The sequence below is a fragment of the Oryza sativa genome, chromosome 9, assembly GCF_034140825.1.
Source record: "Oryza sativa Japonica Group chromosome 9, ASM3414082v1".
Classification (NCBI taxonomy): Eukaryota; Viridiplantae; Streptophyta; class Magnoliopsida; order Poales; family Poaceae; genus Oryza; species Oryza sativa.
In genome coordinates this window covers 11,399,342-11,421,713 of record NC_089043.1, presented here as the reverse complement: position 1 = coordinate 11,421,713, position 22,372 = coordinate 11,399,342, and the positions used below count along the sequence as shown (strand labels likewise).

Sequence of the window (22,372 nt, the reverse complement as noted above, 5' to 3'; positions counted from 1 at the left end):
CTTTTTCTTTGATTCCGAGTAATAACAAAGGCACCAGTAAGTAAGGAGAAAAAAACAAAATAAGCAAACCATTGTTTTTAAGTAATCATATTTTTTAACTAAGTTTTGTTAATTATGATGATAAATCATACTGGACTTATTGATTATAATTTACATGATAAAACTATAGTCTTTGATATAATTGGATTACATGACAAGAGCACACTTTACTACAGAAAACTTCAAAATTTATAAGTACACTACACATACTAATCAATTTATACAATTTTTGATATTTTGCATTACCAAACCAAGCAATTGTGTGGGTGATATGTATCCTAACATACCTTTAAAGTTCTTCAAAACTGTGGAAGAAAAATGAAACTGTTGTACTTCGACAGAGTAAAAAATATACAACATTTAATCTATCCTTAATTTGGTTGTCACTATATCATGTGCCTTCATGAGATGATTCAATCCAAAGAACTTTGATTTCCTTGGTCTCACAAGTTTTGCTTATAGCCATATTACACATTATGTGTACGGATGGTACAAATGATAATTAGCTATGTCAGTTTATTATTAAGTCAATTCAAAAGTCATGCCACCTTAATACATCAACTATTCAAATGTCGATGAATGGTTTTTAAGATGCGTGTGACCTTGAGTTGCCCTTAATTTATACGACATATATCCTATCTTACTATAAAATTATCCCCCACTAACTCCTTAAGCTTAACATGCAAAGATGCCACATCATCATCCACTAACAAGATACCACATCATCATTCACTAATTAACAAGATGCCACATCATCATCCACTAACAACCATCACATTTAAACATCATACAAACATGCTATATCTTTATAGTTTTTAATTTAATTTAAGAACTTTTCAAATACAAACATGTTAAATTATCATCCAACATAATTCACATAATATTTCAATGTATATCTTTATTATGTTTTATGATATCCTATATACTTATATAGTTCATCCTCACTTAGTTAGTGCTTAAATGATTAATCTATGGTCCAAATTATCTTTCTCCTTTTTTTTTCTCTAATTAAGTCATATCACATCAATTGTTTTTAGCCTTTAGATGATTAATCTACGGTCCAAACTATCTCCCTACTTTTCTTCTTCCATAAAGTCATACCACCTTACTTTTTATGTTTGAATCACCATTCTACATACTATTTAAATTTAAGTTATCATAAACCATATTAATTTACTTAATCTGATATTATCTAGCTATTTTACACGTTATTTTTTTATTGTTATCATACTAAATTCCCGCAGCAATGCGCGGGGTTTCACCTAGTTATAAACAAAATATAATCTTACATTTAAACAATATTGATGCCCGTGCATACACGCGGGCCACCTTGCTAGTTAGTTTAACAAAGCAGAAGCGTAAATAATATTTTTATTATATGAGCGAGAGAAGGCCCAACACACTAGGGCGAAGAACATAGGCATGAGCGGACTTCAACTAGTAATTAAATAATACTTAGTGTTCTGCTCTGACCGATTCCAGTTAAGCCAATCAACACCTAATCCCATTCGGCTAGTTTTTTTGGAAGGGCGGGTGATCGTGGTGCGCAATCGGTCCACGCCCGAAGCGCACACGACTCCCGCCATAGCTCCGTCCCCTCCGATAGTGCAACTTATAACAAATACTTCCTCCATCCCATAATATAGTAACCTAGGACTATATGGGACATTTCATAGGACAATGAATCTAGACATCCTTCTATCCAGATTCGTTGTACTATGAAAAGTCTTATCCAGTACAAGATTGCTATATTATAGGGCAGATGGAGTATATTTTAGATTAATTTTAAAAAAATGTTTAAAACAAAAAAAAAATCAAATGCGCTAAAAATATACATGGGTATAGACTTTATACATCGAAATTTATACATTGTAAACTTTGCAAGTACAAACCTTTTTAATAATAAAAATATTTAAATTCATATATGAATTTGAACTGGACATATAAACTTTTGACTGTAAACTTTAAGTGTGTAAACTTTTGGAATATAAAGTTTGGATGTGGCTTCCCTGTTCCTCTTTCCTGTTCCTTGCCAGATGACTATCACTTATTGGTTTGTATTTTCTAGTAGCCTCCACACCCTTGCGCCTCCTTCTCAGCCACGTATAGATAGCCAAAAGGCCCGAGGCCCGACGGCCCGGCCCATGGCACGTCATTTTGGCCCGGCCCAAGCACAGCACGGCCCGACGGAGGTCGAGCCCGCGCCGGCCTGGCCCGACCACCGGGCCGTGCCTAGACCCCTCTACCGACACGTTGGGCTGGCCCGGCACGGCACGATAGGCTGGCAGCCAGACCCGATACACAACAAAATAGGGGAGTAAAAATAGACATATTATATGCCATGGACGAAAGAATAGGGATGTGTGTATATATATATATATATATATATATATATATATATATATATATATATATATATATATATATATATATGTCAGCCCAAAGAGGAGGGAGGAAAAATAGACTTATTTTAAAAAAGGCCCAATGTTCCACCCGTGCCTTCGGGCCGGTACGGCACGGCCCGACAGCTGGTGGGCCGTGTCTGGGCGGGAGGTGCATCCCATGGGCCGGCACGGCCCGATCGGCAGGCCCGGCACGAAGTGCCGATCGGGCCGTGCCGGCCCGATGGATGGTGGGTCGTGCCTAGCCGTGCCTAGGCCGGGCCATGCTAGGCGTGCCTTTTGGCCATCTATACAGCCACGGCGTTACGTCTCCGTTTCAGCCACGGAAACGTCTCCGTTTCCTCCGTCTCAGATACTAGAAATGAACAAAAAAAAACCCAGTTCTTCGATGCTTCCCTCATCCCATCAGCCATGGTCCTGAAGCTTCTTGATGGCGGTGGTGGCAGCGGCGGAGGATTTGGTCCCTTTGCTACTGAGCACAAGCGACATGAGCAGATCGGCAACCTCGCCGTCGAGCTCAAGCACCAGCGCCTTGCTTCTGAGCCATCAGCTATGGTACCGAGGTAAGCTAGCTTCATGGGACTCCCTTGCAGTCGAGCACAAGCGACGCGCGAGTAGATCTGCGACCTCGCCGGCGTGCTCGAGCACCACACAGTGCTTGTCTCTGATCTGCAAGAGCAGATCAGTGATTTGGTCTCTTGGAACTAGCAGGTACTTGTCTCTGATCCTGATCTTCTTTTGTGGTTTTGCTTTGAATCTGTTCTTTTGGTACAGTATCACAATGATATTTTGTAGCTTAACAACATTGCAAAATTATTTTATAGCTTGAAGAAGTGAAGATAATATTTGCAATGTCAGATCCCTAGAATGTATAGTTTAGTAACTTGCAAGTGTAAATTGTTTCTATACTTAATATATTAAATAAATCAATTGAACATATAGGGAAAATCAGTGTCATATTGCTGAATCGGCCTCCCTTGATGCAATCCTTGACTTTCTTGAGTCAGTAACAGAGGAGTATGAAATGAAGTATGTGTGGATGCATCCAGAACAGCGCTATACTCTGATACGTGTAAAAAAGCGTGGTTATTGGGAACCTCTAGATGATCCTAACCCAAGAAAAAGTAATGGAAAAAGATCAGCGACAATAATCAACGCAAGCAGTTTCTTTTAAGAAAAACGATTATGTGATGAGTATACCATTACTGTATTGTATGTACTGGTTGTGGTTGTGGTTGCGCTCGCATCTCTACAGGTTGAGTTGTGGTTGCGCTCGCATCTCTACAGGTTGAGGATGCGGTGATTGGGCTGAGACATCATTGATCTTCTTTCTTTTCCTCCGTGATGAAGCTCTGTCTAAGCCGCCAATAGGTCTTGCTGATCCACGAATTTCCTTTTTCTTAAGTTTAATACCTAATGGCTTCATAGGCTTCTGATTTTCTTTCGCACCTGCAAAGACAAATTACAACATGCATATTTCAAACAAAAAATATGTGTCGGGTCTCAAAACTAATAACTTGGATCCGACTGAGATTAATGTACCAATCCTTGGATCAGTAAATATTGATACATGTAATACAACTGAATTTTCATTGCATATGTTAAATTTTACAATACTATGGGTTTTACAAGAGTAGGTACTCACTTAACTATACTTAGACCTAATGTTATACAACGGAAACTTTAATATATTTTAACTAGGAATGAATAAACTCTAGGGATTTTCTAGGTTATCGGGGTCATCATAGTAATAGTTATAGGGGTCCTTCTCTTGACCCAAATCTGAAAAAAGGAGTAATAGGAGCAAGGGTGAGTATTTGCAATACTCAGCAAGTTATTGTGGAAACATGTCATGCATTGGTATAAGTATGGAGGGGTTCTTTTGCACAAAGCAATAGTAGACAATCTGGTCAATTAAAGCAAGAATTTATAAAATAAATTATTCAAGTTTCTAACCAAAGTACCATATGAGTCCCGATGCTCAAATCCGTGAGCACGGCTATTCAAATAGTTTCATAATCATTCTATTGCAGTAGATATACGCTTTACCCGCAATCCATGACTTGCCAATAAACATTAGCTTAGTTATGACCAAGTCATTAGGTTACTAACAACAGTGGCACCTATTCCATGAACTCTAGTCCCCATGTGCTTTGAACGTACGTTATCAGCAATGTGAAGAGTTCTGGTGTTTCCGGGGTCTTTAGAGAGGATTGATTGTATGACACTATGTCATCGCAATCAGGGTTTAAATAAAATTTTCCCTTGCTCGCATAGCGCGCAATATATTTACCCTTGCTCGATAAATATAACATTTTCCCTCCTCGGCATAAACTTGCCTCATGCTCGTGGACTTAAAAACAAGAACCACTATACAGAGGTACCACTTTGTTAATTAACATAATAGCTAGGTCTGTACCAATTCGAGAACTGCGGTCATACACGTTCGTTTGTCACAAGTACTTGGTAACATTTATGGCGACTGAGACAGTACTAGCCACCCGAAAATCAACCCATTCTTACGTACTGTCTCAATCTAAGTATAAAGCATTTTAATCAGATTGTAAGCAAAATAAGCAAAGCTAAATTATCTGGGTTTCTATGGTTGAGTTATGCATATATAAAAGAGAATATTTGAATAGAAGGGCTATAAATAAATAATTTATAAAATATAGGCTTAAATGAGCAAGAGGTGAACAATAACTTGCCTTGCTCGATGTCCTAAGATTGACTAATATTATCTAGTGTGTCAGAAAAATCCTCAAGACCTAGGGTTAAATATATAAAATTCAAATTCAAAAGGGATTCGAATGAAGTCCAAAAATAGGAAAAAATAAAATAAAATGAGAAAATAGTAAAAATAGCCTCAAAAGATAGAGAAAGATTTTAGAAGAATTTTGGTCCAAGTTTCACTAGAATTGGTTTTATATTTCAAAAGATATGGGCTTCTAAAGATTAGGATCTGAATTAAATCTAGAAATTGTGAAATAGTAGTGTGCTGGGGCCCACCTGTCAGTAACTTTCTTTCCCTTTTCTTTTTCTCTCCTTCTTTCCGGAAATGCTTATCATCATATGTCCGGGCAAGGAAAAAAAATCGGACACCCCAACAGAGTGGTAGGTGCATGCAGCCAGCATGCATGCAAGTCGGATAGATCTAAAATTTAAAATTTAAATGATCTTTTCTGTTGAACTATTTATCCGAACTATGAACTAATTATACCATTAGATTTGTGACAATTAACTCTTTATAATGAGATCTCATATGACTATGTTCCGATGATTTTTTTATTCCAATGTTTCAATAAGTATTTATTGTTGTTTCACTGATTCATTTATAATGTTGCACGTGGTCTTTTTATATGTTTCAGTAAATATATTTTTTATTTTTTAAAAATTTCAACAAAATAAATTATTTTCAAATATGTTGTATCATATTTTTTATGTTTCTCTAGTTGGGATCTAATGTTTCATGTAATGGTGGTTATTGTTGCAGTCTGTAAATTTTATATAGTTATTGTTGCACGCTATATTTCTATATGTTTCAGCAAATAATTTTTTATGTTTTAAAAATTACAAGTGGACGTTTCAATAGTGATATAAATTTTAACAAAATCAATGTTTACAAATATACTGTATCATACTTTTTTTTATGTTTCACTATTTGGGACATAATGTTTCATGTAACATAGGTTCTTGTTACCGTTTGTAAATTTTATAAGTTACATATCACTGGAACATTTTATAAAGTGGGCTAAAACATTCGCATCTATGAATGGTGCAACAAAAGGTTGATTTTTCTAGAACACATATATTTTCTTAATCAAAATATATTCGTGTAAGATCTTCTTATAAAGATTTAATTATAATAAATAAAATGGTATAATCAAATTATAGATTAGATACATATTTTAGTTGAAAATTTTGTTTAAAATTTGATTAAACAAAAAGAAGAGAGAGAGAATGTAGAGTCAAACATATATGTGATGCTGTGCCAAACCTCTGTCACCCCTACCACTCGCTGCACCGCTACTTCTCGCTGCAGGCATGCACACATGCAGTATGCCATGCAAATAGATAGGCAGAGTGTGAGCGGCGTCCGATATTTGGAGAAATAACGGACGTCCGATTCCTAGCTTGCTCGCCTTCTTTCTCTCGTCTTCTTCTTTCTTCTTTCTTCTTCCAGCCGAGCAACTGAGAGGAGGGGGAAGAAGGGGCGCCAGGGCTCTGGTGGCTGGGAGGCGGCGACGCCGGCGGCCGGTGGTGTTTCAGGGAGCGGAGCACCTAGGGTGGGCAGTGGCCGGCAGAGGGAGTTAAGGGAATGGTCGGAACGGCGAGAGCAAGACTGTGAAGTGTGAACCGGCAAGAGAGAGAGAGAGAGAGAGAGCTCCGGTGGGGCTTGACATGGGACGAAAAAGAAGGGGAAAATTGGAAAAATGGGTTCGCCGGAGTGAGGCAAGGCTGGTGGTGAGAGGATTTGGTTAGTGGTGCTCCGGTGAGGGAGATCGGCCGATGGTGGCGGCAGCTGGTCTTGAGGAAGAGAGATAAAGACAGAGCTCGAGGGGCTCGGATTGTGAGGAAAAAGAAGGGGTTTCGCCGGCTATTTATAGGCGGCGAGGGGCGGTGGTCGATGGCGGTTCAGGAGGAGGTCGACGGCTTGGCCACGGCGACGGCGGCGCAAAGGAAGAGGAGATGGCGCCGGCTCTGTACTCCGATTGGATGTCGATGGCGGCGCGCACACGTGGTGGCTGAAGGGGATTTGGACGGCGGGGAGGGGGAGCACGGCACGGCGGCGGCGGCGGCGGCGCAAACCGTGGGCGGCGGCGCTCCCATGGCGCACGGCAACGACGGCTGCAGCGCGTGTGTGGCGTCACGCGCGCCCACAGAGAAGTGAAAAGAGGCGGCTGCCTCTTGGACCGACTTGGGCCAAGACAGGGAAAAGGGCCGGAAGGGAGAGAAACGGATTTCAGCCCAAATGAATTATTTAGGAATTTTTGAATATTTTGGCTAAGGAGAAGGAATTAATCTAAGGCCTTTGAAATGTTTTGCAAGGGTTTTAGTACTATGGTAAGGTCTCACAAATATAAGGGTGAACTAAGGAAGTTCTCTAGGTTTTGAATTTGAAAGAAATTTGCTAGAAAATAGGTTAAGGGAATTCTAGGGGCAATACTTGAACCAAAATCAAGAATAAAAGGGGAAATTTTAAAAAGGATTTTGATTTTGCTAAATTAGGGTTAAAATCAAGTCAAAAGCTAGCATGATGCGTCAAATTTTAATTTTATAATTTGAGGATATTACATTGTGATCCAATCATAGGACTAATAATTACTTTATAGAATTGTTAAACGAACCTTCTGAAGACAAGCTCTCTAAATCTGGATTTCATCTAATTTCAAGCATTTCTCTATGTCTTCTGCCAATTTTTCAGCACAATTAGTAGATATGGAATATGTTTCTTCAAACTATCTGCACAATGAGAAGTATCAATCTGATAACTTTATTCTATTATCATCATGCGTGTTACCACTGCCACTTATATGTAGTACTTTTGCATCAATTGTCCATCTTTTTAGTATATACATTTGAGGAACCGATATGATGTTATTGATGTCAAGTACTTTCAGGGCATGAGAGCACAGGATGCCAGCAAATTCAAACTTCTTGCAGCTGCATTTGACACTAGATTCCAATGGTGAGAATTTAACAATGAGTCTTTCTTAAGTGCAGTCAGCATAAAGCTACATAAAGGTAGGCACGACCAATGAGGGAGCGCCACCCGTCAGCTGAGTAAATAATGAGGTTAATTTACCCCAGGGGTATTACGGTCATTTGGACACCGGCGTAAACTCTAATCGTTAGTTTACTCTAGTCGTGATTCCACACCGGAGGAACGTACGCAGTGTTAGAGTTCGCCGGAGAGGACAAAGGAATCCCCGGAAAGCTAAGAGGCGAGTGGAATGTTCAATTATGTGCTAGTTTTTATGGTTTACGCTCTATATCGCGCCGCTATTGTAGATCGCGTTTAGAGAAAGCCATTGCATCGGCACACGTAAATAGTGGTACAAATGATCTAATGTAGAAGATCCTAGCTAAAACCAAGCAATTGTGGTTACATCCGTTTACGTTGGTCTACAAATAGAAAATACAAAGTACATAGCCACATAAGATCGATAGCACTCCTCTGGTATACAATATGAGAACGAACAAATTTTATGGTAGGCCAGGCTCACCTAAATTTAGCAGGTAATCCTCTCAACCGTGTACTGAATAACGATAGGAGTAAATCCCAAGGTCAGTCAATTATGAAGCCCATTTTGGCAGTAACCGTTTTATATAATAGTCCTTTATATTTCCACTATTACAAGCCAAACACAGCATCGATTTTATTGTTAGCCCCTTATTATTATCCAAAATATTGAAAATGTGATATATATAATTTATAATTTTGTCAAGGTCTTGTCCTCGGGTCACCACCATCCACAGATTGCGGACGTAAACACATCGATTCTACTCATACGTTCAACGTGCCTGTTTATGTGCGCAATCCCATGGTGTGCGTAAACCATCCACGTACGTTGTGAACGCCTAGCGTTAAAGCCTTGTAGGCACGGGCAGGGGTGAACCTTGTAGGCACCTAGCGATCTCTGCGTACGCATAGAGCGTGCATGACTCGCGAAATAGCATATCAGCCATCACGCACGTGTAAACCGTGTTGTAGGCGGTACGCTCTATGTACGTTTTTACATCTGAAATCCTGACGTAGGCGTAATGCACACAGCTCGGGCACAATGATGTTGTATGGGCGAGACGTGCGTGAAGGTTTACACGTACGCGTGCTGGGATCGCAAGTTGCCTACATATGGTTCATGTCTGCCCATGCATCGTGGACGTAAACTCCTTCTTCGTGCGCGTACATTAACCTTTCGAGAGTAGCATGGATGTGTTTACACCCGAGATCTACACATGGGCGTGTAGCATGTAGGGCACCTCGCGATGCCCACGTACGCATAAACCGCGCATGGCTTACGCCGAATTGATAGGCCGGTCCTTAGTCGTACCATACGCATGTGCGCGACTGCACCTTCCTCGCGGCCTATTTCCCTGCATCCTGGGCCTGGCTTGCACGATGGGCCTAATGAGCTGATGGGTGCTGGCTGGCTGGGCTGGGGCATGGGGGAGGGGTCGATACATCCAACATCCAAAGTACTTAACACCAGAAATATATAACTGCTAGTTCAACTATGTAAACTACAATGTACTTGCATTTTTTCTGCTTCTTCCTCGGTGGCAAGTCTCCAGATGAACTGTCGTCCTCGTCCTCGTCTTCGTCGTCATCATCATCATCATCATATGATGCGAGCGGAGGACTTCATGTTGGCATTTCAGTCGTCCGATATGTAAGCGCAGGGGGATCGCGAGTTGCCTACATATGGTTCACGCGTGCCCGTGGATCGTGGACGTAAACTCATCATTCGTGCGCGTAAATTAATTAACCTTGAGGACAGGGAGGACTTAAGTGCTCTTGAGGGTTGTCACCACCTTTACACCTACCTCAAACGATATGTGGGATACGCAGTCACTGGAAATTAACTACCTAAACACCACGTTTAAGCAATTAACTATTACTCTAGTGTTTATAACTCACTAAAGTGATCACTATAAATAAGAGAATAATAGTGAACAATGATCCAGTATACTTATAGGAACTAACCAAGAATAATTCTCATAAAGTAAATCTTAATTACTTAGAAGGATATTACTATTAAACTAGAGTAATTAAAAAGGTACAAAAATAAGAGGAGAATTACCGACAACTCTGGAATTCCTCCGACTTCTTCTACCTTACTCTATCACTAATCTAGTATATAATAAAGTACAATAGAGACTCTTATAGTTCAGCTCAAACTTGGAGTGTGTGTTGTGAAGTGAGAGAGTGAAGTCCTTACATAGGCAGGTAATGACGGTTATAACAATGTAAAATGTCTGAATAGCCCCGCAACCACCAGCAGGACATCATCTGGAGCGTTCATGCCAAACCTCAGGATCAACGGTGGAGATCAGGGTTCGACCAAACCCTGGCTTGGCCCAACTGGCCCAAGATTTGGTCTGGGCCTCCTCGTAAGTCCCTTATCCATTTCCATAGTACCAACTCATGTATGGTTGAATTTCTTATTCAGTTAAGTCTTAATTTCCTCCCAACTTTGATGGTTTATTACATGCATCCAAATATACACCAACACTCGTGGAATATGGTAAAATTAAATCCTAACACTATGTTGGATGTTTCATTATCTATATATTATGCGGGTATCAGCAGCATAAAATTGGCATTTAACAGCCGCCAATAGTAAGTTACTTTTATCATATATATAAATTACTTTATAATGCTCTAAGTTGATTATTTTTATTATTGTTTTATAAGTCAATTCTTTAATTTATGGACTTTAAATTTAATTTTTACATAGGCCATATTTTTCTCTCTACAACGAATTTACTTCTAATGTTGTAACTACTTACCTTCTTTTTGTGCTAAGTTACTTTTATGATTGATGTAAATTACTTTTCGACTTTATTCAATTTACTTTTAGACTTTATTAATTTTACTTTCATAAAAGCATTTTCTTATAAATCTTCTCTACATTTTACTTGTGAATTTACTTTACATGGTTTCTTATTTTAACTCAGTCACAATATAATTACTTTTACTACATTACATAGAGTTACTTATGTTGCATAGCTAAATTATTTTTATAATTTAAATAAATTATTTTTAAATTAATAAATTATTTTAATATATTCAACATGGTTCTTGTTTTGTAGAGTACAATGATACAAATAGATATTGAAAATAATACGTGATTTAAAATATATAAGTTATCAAATAGGTCAAATCTAAAAGTAATGTATATATATGATAAAAGTAACTTGCATCTATAATAAAAGTAATTTACAACATAGATTTTTTTATGAGAATATAATAATGTAAAATCTTGTTGTAAAGATTTAATTGTAACGAACACAACAGTATAAAAATGCATGGACTATTGAGTGTACTAGTAGCAACCAAAGTGAGGTTGCCGGATATGCCTAACCAGTCACGTTCAAATTTTATGCGTATAAATTTACCTAAAAAGGAAAAATATTAGGTGCTAAAAAGGAAAAAACTAATTAGCAAATTCGGTTGTCGTGGGCCGTAGGCATCCGATCCGGTCTTCCGTTTATAGGAAATAACTAGACAGAGATGTATATGGAAGTCGGGCTGGGAGAATGAGCTGCTGCCGAATCGACCGACCGAGTCCGACTCGTTCTAGGACACCTAGCTTGCTCCAAACTCCCCATATATGTTGTACTCCTACTATATCGGAGAAACAAAACTAGCTCCACTCCTGCCCAGCCAAGAATCACCGATCCTGCCATGGCCGACGCCGACGCCGACGCGTGCCCCGCCGTCTTCGCCTCGCGCCACCCCACCGAGCAGGAGCTCATCTCCTCCTACCTTCACCCTCGCCTCCTCCTCACCACCACCAAGCCCGCCGCCGCCGTCGCCGCTGGCGGCGTACCGAGCTTCATCCACCACGCCGACGCGTACGCCGCCGACCCGGCCGACCTCACGGCGAGGCACCTCCCGGCGCGCGCCGCGGACGGCTCCAGGGCGTGGTACTTCTTCTCCCCCGTGCGGACCACCACCGAGCGCGGGACGCGGCGGGCGCGCGCGGTGGAGTCCGGGGACGGGTGCTGGCACTCGGAGTCGGGCGTCCGTGCCGTCGTCGACGCCGCCGGCCGCCGCGTCGGGCACCGGCAGTTCTTCTCCTTCGTCAAGAAGAGGGAGGAGGACGGCAAGCGGGTTCGCACCGGGTGGCTCATGGTGGAGCTCGGCGTCGACAACGATGCTGCTTCAGCCTCCTCCTCCAATGAGCTGGTGCTGTGTAAGATTTACATGACGCCACGCATGCCGCCGCCCTCGCCGCCGAGCGCCGTGACGTCGTCGGCGGCGGCGACCATGGAGCTGATGCCACGCGCGCCGCCGCCGTCGGCGCCGAGCGCCGTGACGTCGCCGGCGGCGACGACCATGGAGCTGATGGCTGGAGGAGTACACAAGAGGAGGAAGATATCCGATGAGATTGCAGCTGCCGCAACACCGCCGCATCCACAACAACAACGACGACAGCGCTGTGTTCCAGACAACGACGGATCAAAAGAGAGCTCCGGCGAATCATCATCTGTGGTCATACTCGATGACGACGACGACGATGCTGATGCTCCGGAAGATGGTGGTGCTGTCAGATCAAAACTGAGGTCGGACGATGGCGTCATGCTGGCCGATGCTCGAGACGACGAACAACACGCCGCAACATCCGACTCCATGGCCGGAACATCCGGTGGCGCCGTCACGGGAGGAGGACACGGAAAGCTTCTTCCCGACCTCAACGTCGTCGCAACCGTGGCGCACGACGACGAAGGCCGCCACGCACGGGGCGCACCGCGGCCACAAGACGGCGGCACCAGCACGACGACGACGATGGTGGCCAGCGCCGGCGCCGAGCGCGGCAGCACGACGGGCCACCTGCCGGCCGCCACCGCCGGGTACCGTCGAACGCTGATGCTCTTCCTGGAGGAGGAGGACGACGACGCCGTGGAGGATGAGCAGCAGCAGCAGCAGGCGCCGCCGCTGCCACCCGCGACGTCGACGGCGACGACGACGACGAGGACGGCGGCGGAAGCCAATGTGCAGCGGCAGCGGCAGCCACCGTGTTGTACATTTGTGGTGCACCCGTGCGCGGTGCACGCGAAGATGCGACACGGCGCGGCCTACGGGTGCGGCTGCCGTGTGACCGGCGCTGTCCGGAGAGGCGGTTACCATCTGCCGAGGCGTGCAGTACATACTACGACTACTGGACAGTAGTTTATATACGACTTGTTGCTCCCTCCCGTCCTCACAAGAATGCGATTGTAGCATTCAAATTTTGTACTGTACAATAGAGAATATAACAAGAGTGTTGTACTTCCCATCTACCTATCATCGTTCTGAAACTTCTTTCTCATCTTACCTCAGTCACCTTCCTAGCCTCAACCACATCTTACGATTTAACTCAAGGGAGATATAGTCATTTATCTTCCCTACTAATTTATCTTCTGAATGGTGCAGTCGCCTGCAAATTTGTAATCTATCAGTCGATCCCCTGCCGTCGATTCTGCATTAAGATATGTTGCAACTATCGGGCTGGTGGGAAAGACTTTCTGGATATGGACCCACCGAAATGAAAGCTCTCAATTCCTTAACTCCTTTTCCCTCACTCGGCTCCAAGTTCGTCACAGCCAGTTCCTAAAGCTCAACATGCAGATGTGCCACATCATCACCCACTAACAATTATTATCTAGAGTATCTTAGATCTCATGCTAACATGACATACCATTTGTATTTTTGTTGTATGTTTAGACCTCAGCATGCAAACAATGTCAAATTACCATCTTCACATTATTTTTACATTATTTAAACATATACGTCTATCACTTTTATAATGTATAACATGCATTTATCCATACATATCCCACAGCAAAGCGCGGGGTATCAACTAGTTTTGAAAAGACAGTCGCCGTTGTTTGGCAACTCGAGGGGAAGGGATGGAGAGTTTACACAAGAGAATTGATGATGAGATTAAGATGGGAATTTGATGTTTAATATCTCAATATCTTGTTTGCTTGAGGTGGCGGAAATTGATAGGGAGTTTAGTTGGAGATTAGGTGATTAATGAAAATGAATGGGAATTTGATGTTTAATATCTCAAGATCTTGTTTGCTTGAGGTGGCGGAAATTGATAGGGAGTTTAGTTGGAGATTAGGTGATTAATGAAAATGAATGGCTAAGATTTGTTTAGGCAAAGTAAAGGAAGAATTCCCTCCCAATTACCAACCCCTACTCATGTATCGAAAAGGAGAGAGTTCCTTCCTCAATTCCCCATTCTCATCCACTGGTGGAGAAACTATCTTTCGTCGGTCGGCCGAATTCCACAATAGTCCCGGTTGCAATAAAAACCGGGGCTAAAGATGATCTTTAGTCCCGGTTAAAAAGGGTAACAGGCATATTTGATCTTTAGTCCCGGTTGGTAACATCATCTTTAGTCCCGGTTCAAATGCTGTCATGGAAGAAAGAATATATAGAAATTTAGTTTATTTGCTAAAGAAGGTTTTATAAAATAGTTGAGAAGGAAAATATAGTGAAAGTTAATCTTAAATAATAGAAAACAAACTAAAATGAAAATTAAAAGAAGTACAACACATTAATATTAGTTTAAAACTTTAGAAATAGTAAATAAGAATTATTTGGTGTAATATTTTATAATTTTTGTATGAATAATGATATGTCTTTATTGTATGACTGTTGAAAGAGTTTGTAATTATTTTATAATTATTGTATGACTGTCATTTTTGTACGAATAATTATTTGTGTACGATTTTTTTTCATCTCATGTAGATGGATCGGCAATGGATGTACGCTGACCGGCGGTCCAAAGAGTTTATTGACGGCGTGCATTATTTTTTTAGAGTGGCCGAAGCTAACAGGCATAAGGGTTTTATTTGTTGTCCATGCAATAAGTGTAAGAATCAGAAGGAGTATTCTGCATCCAGGACTATTCATTTCCACTTGTTTGAGTCGGGGTTCATGCCAAGCTATAACTGTTGGACATCCTACGGAGAGCAAGGGGTTGAACTGGAAGAAGATGAAGTGGAAGACGACAATATTCCGGACTTTGCTCAGTATGCTGGATTTGAAGGAAATCAAACAGGCGAGGAGGAAAGGGATGCTGATGGTAACGACGTTGCGGATGATCTTGGTCAGATGTTACAGGACACCAAGGAGGACTGCGAAAGTGAAAAGGGGCCTATAAATTGGACAAGATGTTAAAGGACCACATAACGTCGTTGTACCCAGGTTGCGAGCAGGGGCACAAAAAGTTGGATACCACTCTGGAGTTCTTACAATGGAAGGCAAAAAATGGTGTTAGTGACAAGACATTTGGCGATTTATTGAAACTCGTCAAGAACATTCTTCCGGAGGGAAACAAATTGCCCGAGACAACGTACGAGGCTAAGAAGATAGTCTGCCCTCTAGGACTGGAAGTTCAGAAAATTCACGCATGTCCGAATGATTGTATCCTATATCGCGGTGAGGAGTACGAGAACCTAGAAGCATTCCCTGTTTGCAAAGTACTATGATACAAGATTAGACGAGACGATCCAGGAGAAGTTGACGGGCAGCTAACAAAGAAGAGAATTCCTACTAAGGTGATGTGGTATTTCCCTATAATACTACGGCTAAGGCGTTTGTTCAGGAACAAGGGGAATGCTAGAATGATGCGATGGCACGCTAAAGAGCGTCAACAGGATGGGATGCTGAGACACCCTGCCGATGGTTCGCAATGGCGAAACATCTTGGAAAGGACGCACGAAACATATGGTTTAGATTAAGTACGGATGGCATGAATCATTTTGGAGAGATGAGCAGCGGCCATAGCACTTGGCCCATTACGATGTGTATCTACAACCTCCCCCCTTGGCTATGCATGAAGAGGAAGTACATAATGATGCCTATTATTATTCAAGGCCCCAAGCAACCTGGTAGCGACATCGATGTGTACCTAAGAGCACTGGTCGAAGATCTTAAACTGTTGTGGAAAAAGGAAGGTGTCCCCGTGTGGGACGAGGACAAATAGGAGGAGTTTAACCTACGAGCGCTGCTGTTCGTAACCATCAACGATTGGCCTGCACTTCGCAACCTTTCCGGTCAGTCCAACAAGGGGTACAAGGCTTGCACTCACTGTATGGATGAAACAGAAAGTACGTATCTTAAGCACTGTAAGAAGGTTGTGTACATGGGTCATCGTCGATTCCTTGCTGCAAACCACCCGGTACGGAAGAAAGGCAAGCACTTTGAACATAAGGCGGACCACCGTACGGGAAAATAGTGTTTGCTATGGTTAAAGATCTTAAAGTAGTGTTTGGAAAGGGGCCTGGAAGCCAGCCTATAGAGAGCGAAGATGGTCACGCGGTGATGTGGAAAAAGAACTCTATATTTTGGGAGTTACCCTATTGGGAATTCTTGGACGTCCGCCACGCAATCGACGTGATGCACCTCACTAAGAACCTTTGCGTAAACCTTCTTGGCTTCCTAGGTGTATATGGAAAGTCGAAAGATACATTGGAAGCACGTAATGATCTGAAGCATATGGAACAACGCGGCGACCTTCACCCAGAACTAAAGGAGAAAGGAAGCCATTACTTGAGTCCAGCCAGCTACACTCTTAGCAAGGCAGAGAAGGAAAGTATGTTTGAATGCTTGGAGAGCATAAAGGTTCCGTCTGGATATTCCACGAATATAAAGCGAATAATAAGCACGAAGAAGTTCACAAACCTAAAGTCTCATGACTGTCACGTGTTGATGACACAACTGCTACCAGTTGTAATAAGGGGTATCCTTCCAGACAATGTCCAGGCAACAATAACAAAGCTATGTGCTTTCATGAACGCAATTTCGCAGAAGGTCATCGATCCGGATAGATTAGAAGCCCTTCAGAATTATGTGGTGCAATGTCTTGTCAGTTTTGAGTTGATATTTCCACCGTCATTTTTCAATATAATGACGCATCTGCTTTGTCACCTTGTCAAAGAGATCGGTATTCTCGGGCCTGCGTACCTACACAACATGTTTCCTTTCGAGAGGTACATGGGCGTTCTGAAGAAGCATGTTCGTAACCGTGCTCATCTAGAGGCAAGCATCGCCAAGGGGTATGGAACAGAGGAGGTCATCGAATTTTGCGTAGAATTTATTGAAGACCTTCGCCCAATCGGGGTACCTGAATCACGCCATGAAGGGAGACTACAGGGAAAGGGAACTCTCGGAAGGAAAGCAATAATGACGGTAGACAACAATTTATTCCGTAAAGCCCATTTCACGGTTCTGCAACAATCTTCATTGGTAGCTCCTTACGTCGAGGAGCACTTGGCTCTAGTTCGCGCCAGAAACATCAGTAAGTCCGATGCATGGATTACACGGCATCACATTGATACTTTCCCTGCTTGGCTACAACAACATCTGATGGGTAACGAGACGATCAACCAACAGCTAACCTTCCTGGCGAGGGGTCCATCTGGCTCGTTCGCGACATTCCAGGGATATGAGATCAATGGGCACACATTCTACACGAGAGCCCAAGACATGAAGAGCACGAACCAAAACAGCGCTGTTCGTATCGATGCCATGGGACACGATGGAACAACTGGCACGTATTACGGTGCCATCGAGGACATATGGGAACTTGACTATGGTCCTCTCAAGGTCCCTCTGTTCCGGTGCCAATGGGTTACGGTACCAGTACTTGAACGAGGAAGGGAACGTGGAGAGGGATGCGGAGGGGAACCAGGAGAGGAACGTGGAGAGGGATGCGGAGGGGAATGAGGAGGAGGAGGCTAGTGGAAGTCAACCCTCCGCTGGACAGAAGAGGGCACGCGGGCAACGAGGTGCCGCGAAGAAGCTAGAGGGTCGGCACATCATAACGGAAGTAGACGAAGACGGCCGACCTAGTGCCCCGGCAGAAGCAGCCAAGAACTACGTACGACACAGTGGTTGGGTTGTGCGGGATAACGTGCCTGTTAGTGCGGTGTACTGGCGCAGAACAAGGGCACACGGAGATCATGAGAGCTTTGTCCCAGATTCGGAGAAAGAGATGCTGTGGACCACAATGCTCGAGACATTCACCCTTCCCGCGGGTACAGAGGACAAAGTGAAAAGGTGGACTCTAAAGAAAATGGCAGAATAGTTTCAGAGCTTCAAGGGAGATCTGTACCAGAAATACATCCTGAAGGGGCAGACACCGTACTTCGACACATTCCCGAAGCTAAGGGATCACTGGGACAAGTTCGTTGCATATAAGACAGGTCAACAAGGGCAGGCGATGACGGAAAGAAACAAAGAAAATGCCGCCAAGAAGAAGTACCATCACCACTTGGGGTCAGGCGGCTATAGCGTCGCGATGCCGAAGGGGGAGGAGATGGAGGCAAGCTTGTTTGAGAGGGGTATCGAACCGGCCACCGCTAAATGGTCGGATCGATCGAAGTTCTGGTACTATGCTCACGGTGGAACGCTCAACCCAGTTGATGGCTCCCTGGTCTTCAGCGATCAGATACGCGAGGCTGCGCGTCGACTAACAGACGCAGTGGAAGCCTCTTCTCATGGCACATTCCGACCCGACAGAGAGATGGACAAGCTGTCACTCGTCCTGCAGAATCCCGAGCATCCAGGACGAACACGAGGGAAAGGGGTGATTCCTTGGAAGATTGGATTCAAGGAGGACATCCACACGTACAGGAGTCGGATAAGGAGCAAGAGAGATACCGAGGCGAAGATTGCAGATCTTGAGTACAGGGTATCGAGCTACGAGCTCAACATGCAAGAGGAGGTGGCAAGGAAGGTTGATGAACGCATGGCCGCACATCGGTCCCATGATCCCTAGCCGTACATTCCTCCTGCAATGGTGAGCCCTTCAGGCAATCGTAGCAGCTGCGCCTCAACGGGGCAGGTAGGATCACAGAGCATGGATGCCATGCAAACCCAGGACAAAACCACCTGCCCCGTTGATGACATCACTCAGCGGACACCATGTGAGCTGCATATTCCCTTCAAGAACTTATCAATAAAGGTAAGCTCGTAGTTTATAGATTTTAGACTTGTCCATTTCGCAAGTTGCTGCTTATATATGTTGATTACTAATAAATAACCTCTCACCACGTGAAGGTGGCGTCAGGCATGGCTATCCCAACGGACCCTTCAGGGACTTACCACTGCAGGCCGATTCCAGCAGGATACTCCAAGGTCGAAGTTGAGTTGGTGGAAGGCGCGTACGAGGACCTCGAGTTGGACTACCCTGGAGGAGACGGTGAGACGCATCTACGAGACACAAGCCACGCTATTATATTATGGCGCAAGCGGTACATCATCATCCCTGGGCGACAAGCGGCGTCTCGTGCACCATCTCCTCCGACTCCGCCATCTCCTCCTCAGGCTGCTGCACCGTCTCCTCCTCATGCTCCAGCACCGTCTCCACCTTAGGCTCCTGCATCGACTCCTCCTTAGGCTCCTACACTGACTCCTCTGCAAGCTCCTCGTCCGGCACCTTCCAAGTCAAGGGCCCCCCAAGCTCCACCACCTGCCCCCACAAGGGCAACGAAAAAGGCGAAAGTTGACGCACGCAAGAGGTGACGCTTATGTGGCATCAGAAGTCAGGACACAATTGAAGCCTCGAAGTTCAGAAAAGAAGATTCCTATAGACCCGAGTGTCAGGAACTTCTTCAGGGGTATGTCTGCACCTGCCAAGGAGGCCATAAAGCTATCGGACTATGAGCGAACACTTAAGAAAGCATCTTCTGGAAAGTCTAAACCAGTCCCTCAGCTTGGAGAGCAACCATACCAGGAGATCGAGCCGTTGGTGACCGGTGAAGATTTTGGAATACAAGAGTTTATTAATGACACTGGGCTAACTACGGATCAATTGCTACGAGGCGCACCAATCGAAAAGGCGGAAGTGAAATACATGTACAAACTCGGTAAGCCGCTTGTCAAGCCTGAGCAGCTGCAGTCCCTACCCACACAAATGTACAAATTCCATCAACTGTACATGGAGATGAGCGCCACCGGTAGAGAGATGATCGGAGCGAGGATCAAGGGCACAGACTTCTTGCAAGGAGATGATATTCTCTGGATCAATTTCAAGGGTATCTACAAACTATACCAGCTGGACGCTCTCGACGTCTCTATTATGAGTTGCTGGATTTTGTAAGTATCGTTCAGTTAGATTTCTTATTACGTTTCCTTTAATTAATTAGGTCCTTGTATATAAGTAGACTATATATATTATATACTTCCTTCTATCGTTGTAGAATGGAGATTCAAAGGGCCCGACGGCGGGGGGTTTTCGATACTAGATTCATCGACCCTCGGAAAGTAAACGTCACAATGCTCGACCAGTATCCGCAAGCCACAGAGGACAATCTCGTCCATCTCCTGAAGGCGCAGCATTACAAGACGTTCATACTATTGCCGTACAACACAGAGTTAGTTTTTACTGTCTTCCTATACCAAATTTCATTCCCGTACAAACATGCTAAGTGTTTCATATGTAATGCATCCGATGCACATTGCAGATTCCACTGGGTCCTTTTACTCTTCGACTTGGAGGCCTGCACCGTCAACGTATATGACTCAATGGATAAAAAAGAGTCTACGTTTGACAAGGTTTTCGAACTTATAGACAGGTACTGTCATAAGTTCCTATGTTAATTAAGAATCTTGTTATAATTAATTGCTACTACGAATCATAGCTTTAAACTCCATGTAGGGCTTAGTATCGGTTCCGTCATTTGGTCCGCGGCAAGTGGAGAGAAAGACTTAGGCGGAAGTTTAATTTTCCTGTGAGTACACATGCTCTACATTTATATTGAATCTCCAATTCAAATACATACAAGTGTATATTAATTAGATCTCTCGCCGTTTGTCATTTATTTATAGTGCGCAAAGCAAGCCCAGGGAACTAACTTGTGCGGCTACTACGTGTGCGAGTATTGCCACTGCCTTGTAGACCAAATCATCACCACAAGAGAGCTCAATGTACGTACAAATAAATTCAAAATTTCATTGTGTACGTATCGATTTGTTGTTTACTAATTAATTTCATACATTCATATAGTTTATTCGTATGAGGGATAACCTCACACACAAGGAATTTATCGCGGCGGTTCAAGAACAACTCATGGGATTCATCGACGAACAAATCCTTGATCTCAAGGGTGAATTCTACTACGACAGAAATACAATTCATAGGTCCTTAGCTTCTGAGATAACGACTACTACTACATCGAAATCGTAGCTAGCTAGGACATTATAATGGATTGTAATTAATCCATGTCTATTTTTCTATATGCATGTACACATTTTCTTTAATGTAAATATATATTTTGGTCATATATATATATATATGCACATAAAATGTTAAGTGCTTTCATATATATATATACACACACACACACACATATGCATTTGCATAACATATATATGTATAAATACATATATATTATGCATGTATCTGTATTGAAACATATATAAATATCATATATATATGCATGGTTTATATATATATATATATGTATATATATATATGTGTGTGTATATATATGTGTGTGTGTGTGTGTATATATATATATATATATATATATATATATATATATATATATATATATATATATATATATATATATATATATATATATATATATATATATATATAAACCATGCAGCAACAGGGCCATGCAAATAAAAAAAAAGGTCAGCTCGGGACTAAAGATAGCGATCTTTAGTCCCGGATTGGTAGTCCCGATTTGAAAACCGGGACTAAAGGGGGGTTACGAACCGGGACTACAAACGCTTTCTCCACCAGTGATCCCACTGAAATTCCCATGTCTCCCAATCAAGGAAAGCAGTCAATAGCCTCATCCCTCTAAATTCCCAATCCCTCCTAAAAACTCCCTCCAGCTAAACAGGCGTGTGAGTAGAGGCAGAGCACTGAAGGGGATCAGGTGTTCAAATCTGTCGCGACCGAGAAAATTGCATTTTCCCGAACGCTAGTGTATTAATCCCCGTCCCAGGAAAAGCCGGGGTACACCACACAAACATGATACAAAAGGCACATCTTTATTATATCAATAATATTTACATTATTACAAAGGCACTTAAGGCCTGACCATCAAAAATAAACAGCAGCGGACTAGCGGGCCTACGGCTCCATCTTCACAGGCGCTCAACTGGGGTATAAGCCAGGACTTCACCTAAAACATCTTCTCCAAAGCTTCTCTTACTGAAGAGGGGAAAGGTTGAGCAAGAATGAGTA

General features: G+C 43.0%; 1 protein-coding gene and 2 long non-coding RNA genes across 3 annotated transcripts; 2 read left to right on the top strand and 1 right to left on the bottom strand.

Moving 5' to 3' along the window:
* Window positions 1-2,828: 2,828 nt before the first annotated feature.
* LOC112936337 (uncharacterized) lies at window positions 2,829-3,781 on the top strand. The gene is made up of 2 exons (XR_003238449.2): window positions 2,829-3,152; window positions 3,384-3,781. It is a non-coding gene; the product is annotated as an uncharacterized lncRNA (long non-coding RNA).
* Window positions 3,282-7,013, bottom strand: LOC107278800 (uncharacterized). Its single transcript, XR_010734843.1, has 2 exons — window positions 3,642-7,013; window positions 3,282-3,550 (listed from the first exon to the last, which is right to left on the bottom strand). It is a non-coding gene; the product is annotated as an uncharacterized lncRNA (long non-coding RNA).
* A 4,624-nt stretch (window positions 7,014-11,637) lies between these two features.
* Window positions 11,638-13,443, top strand: LOC4346644 (NAC domain-containing protein 48-like). Its single transcript, XM_015756038.3, has one exon. It carries the CDS (start codon window positions 11,854-11,856, stop codon window positions 13,339-13,341), a length of 1,488 nt encoding a protein of 495 aa, XP_015611524.1. The 5' UTR covers window positions 11,638-11,853; the 3' UTR covers window positions 13,342-13,443.
* Window positions 13,444-22,372: the final 8,929 nt, after the last annotated feature.

What these genes read in the sequence shown, in the direction of transcription:
- LOC4346644 (XM_015756038.3), top strand. Translation starts at nt 11,854, where the DNA reads ATGGCCGACGCCGACGCCGACGCGTGCCCCGCCGTCTTCGCCTCGCGC.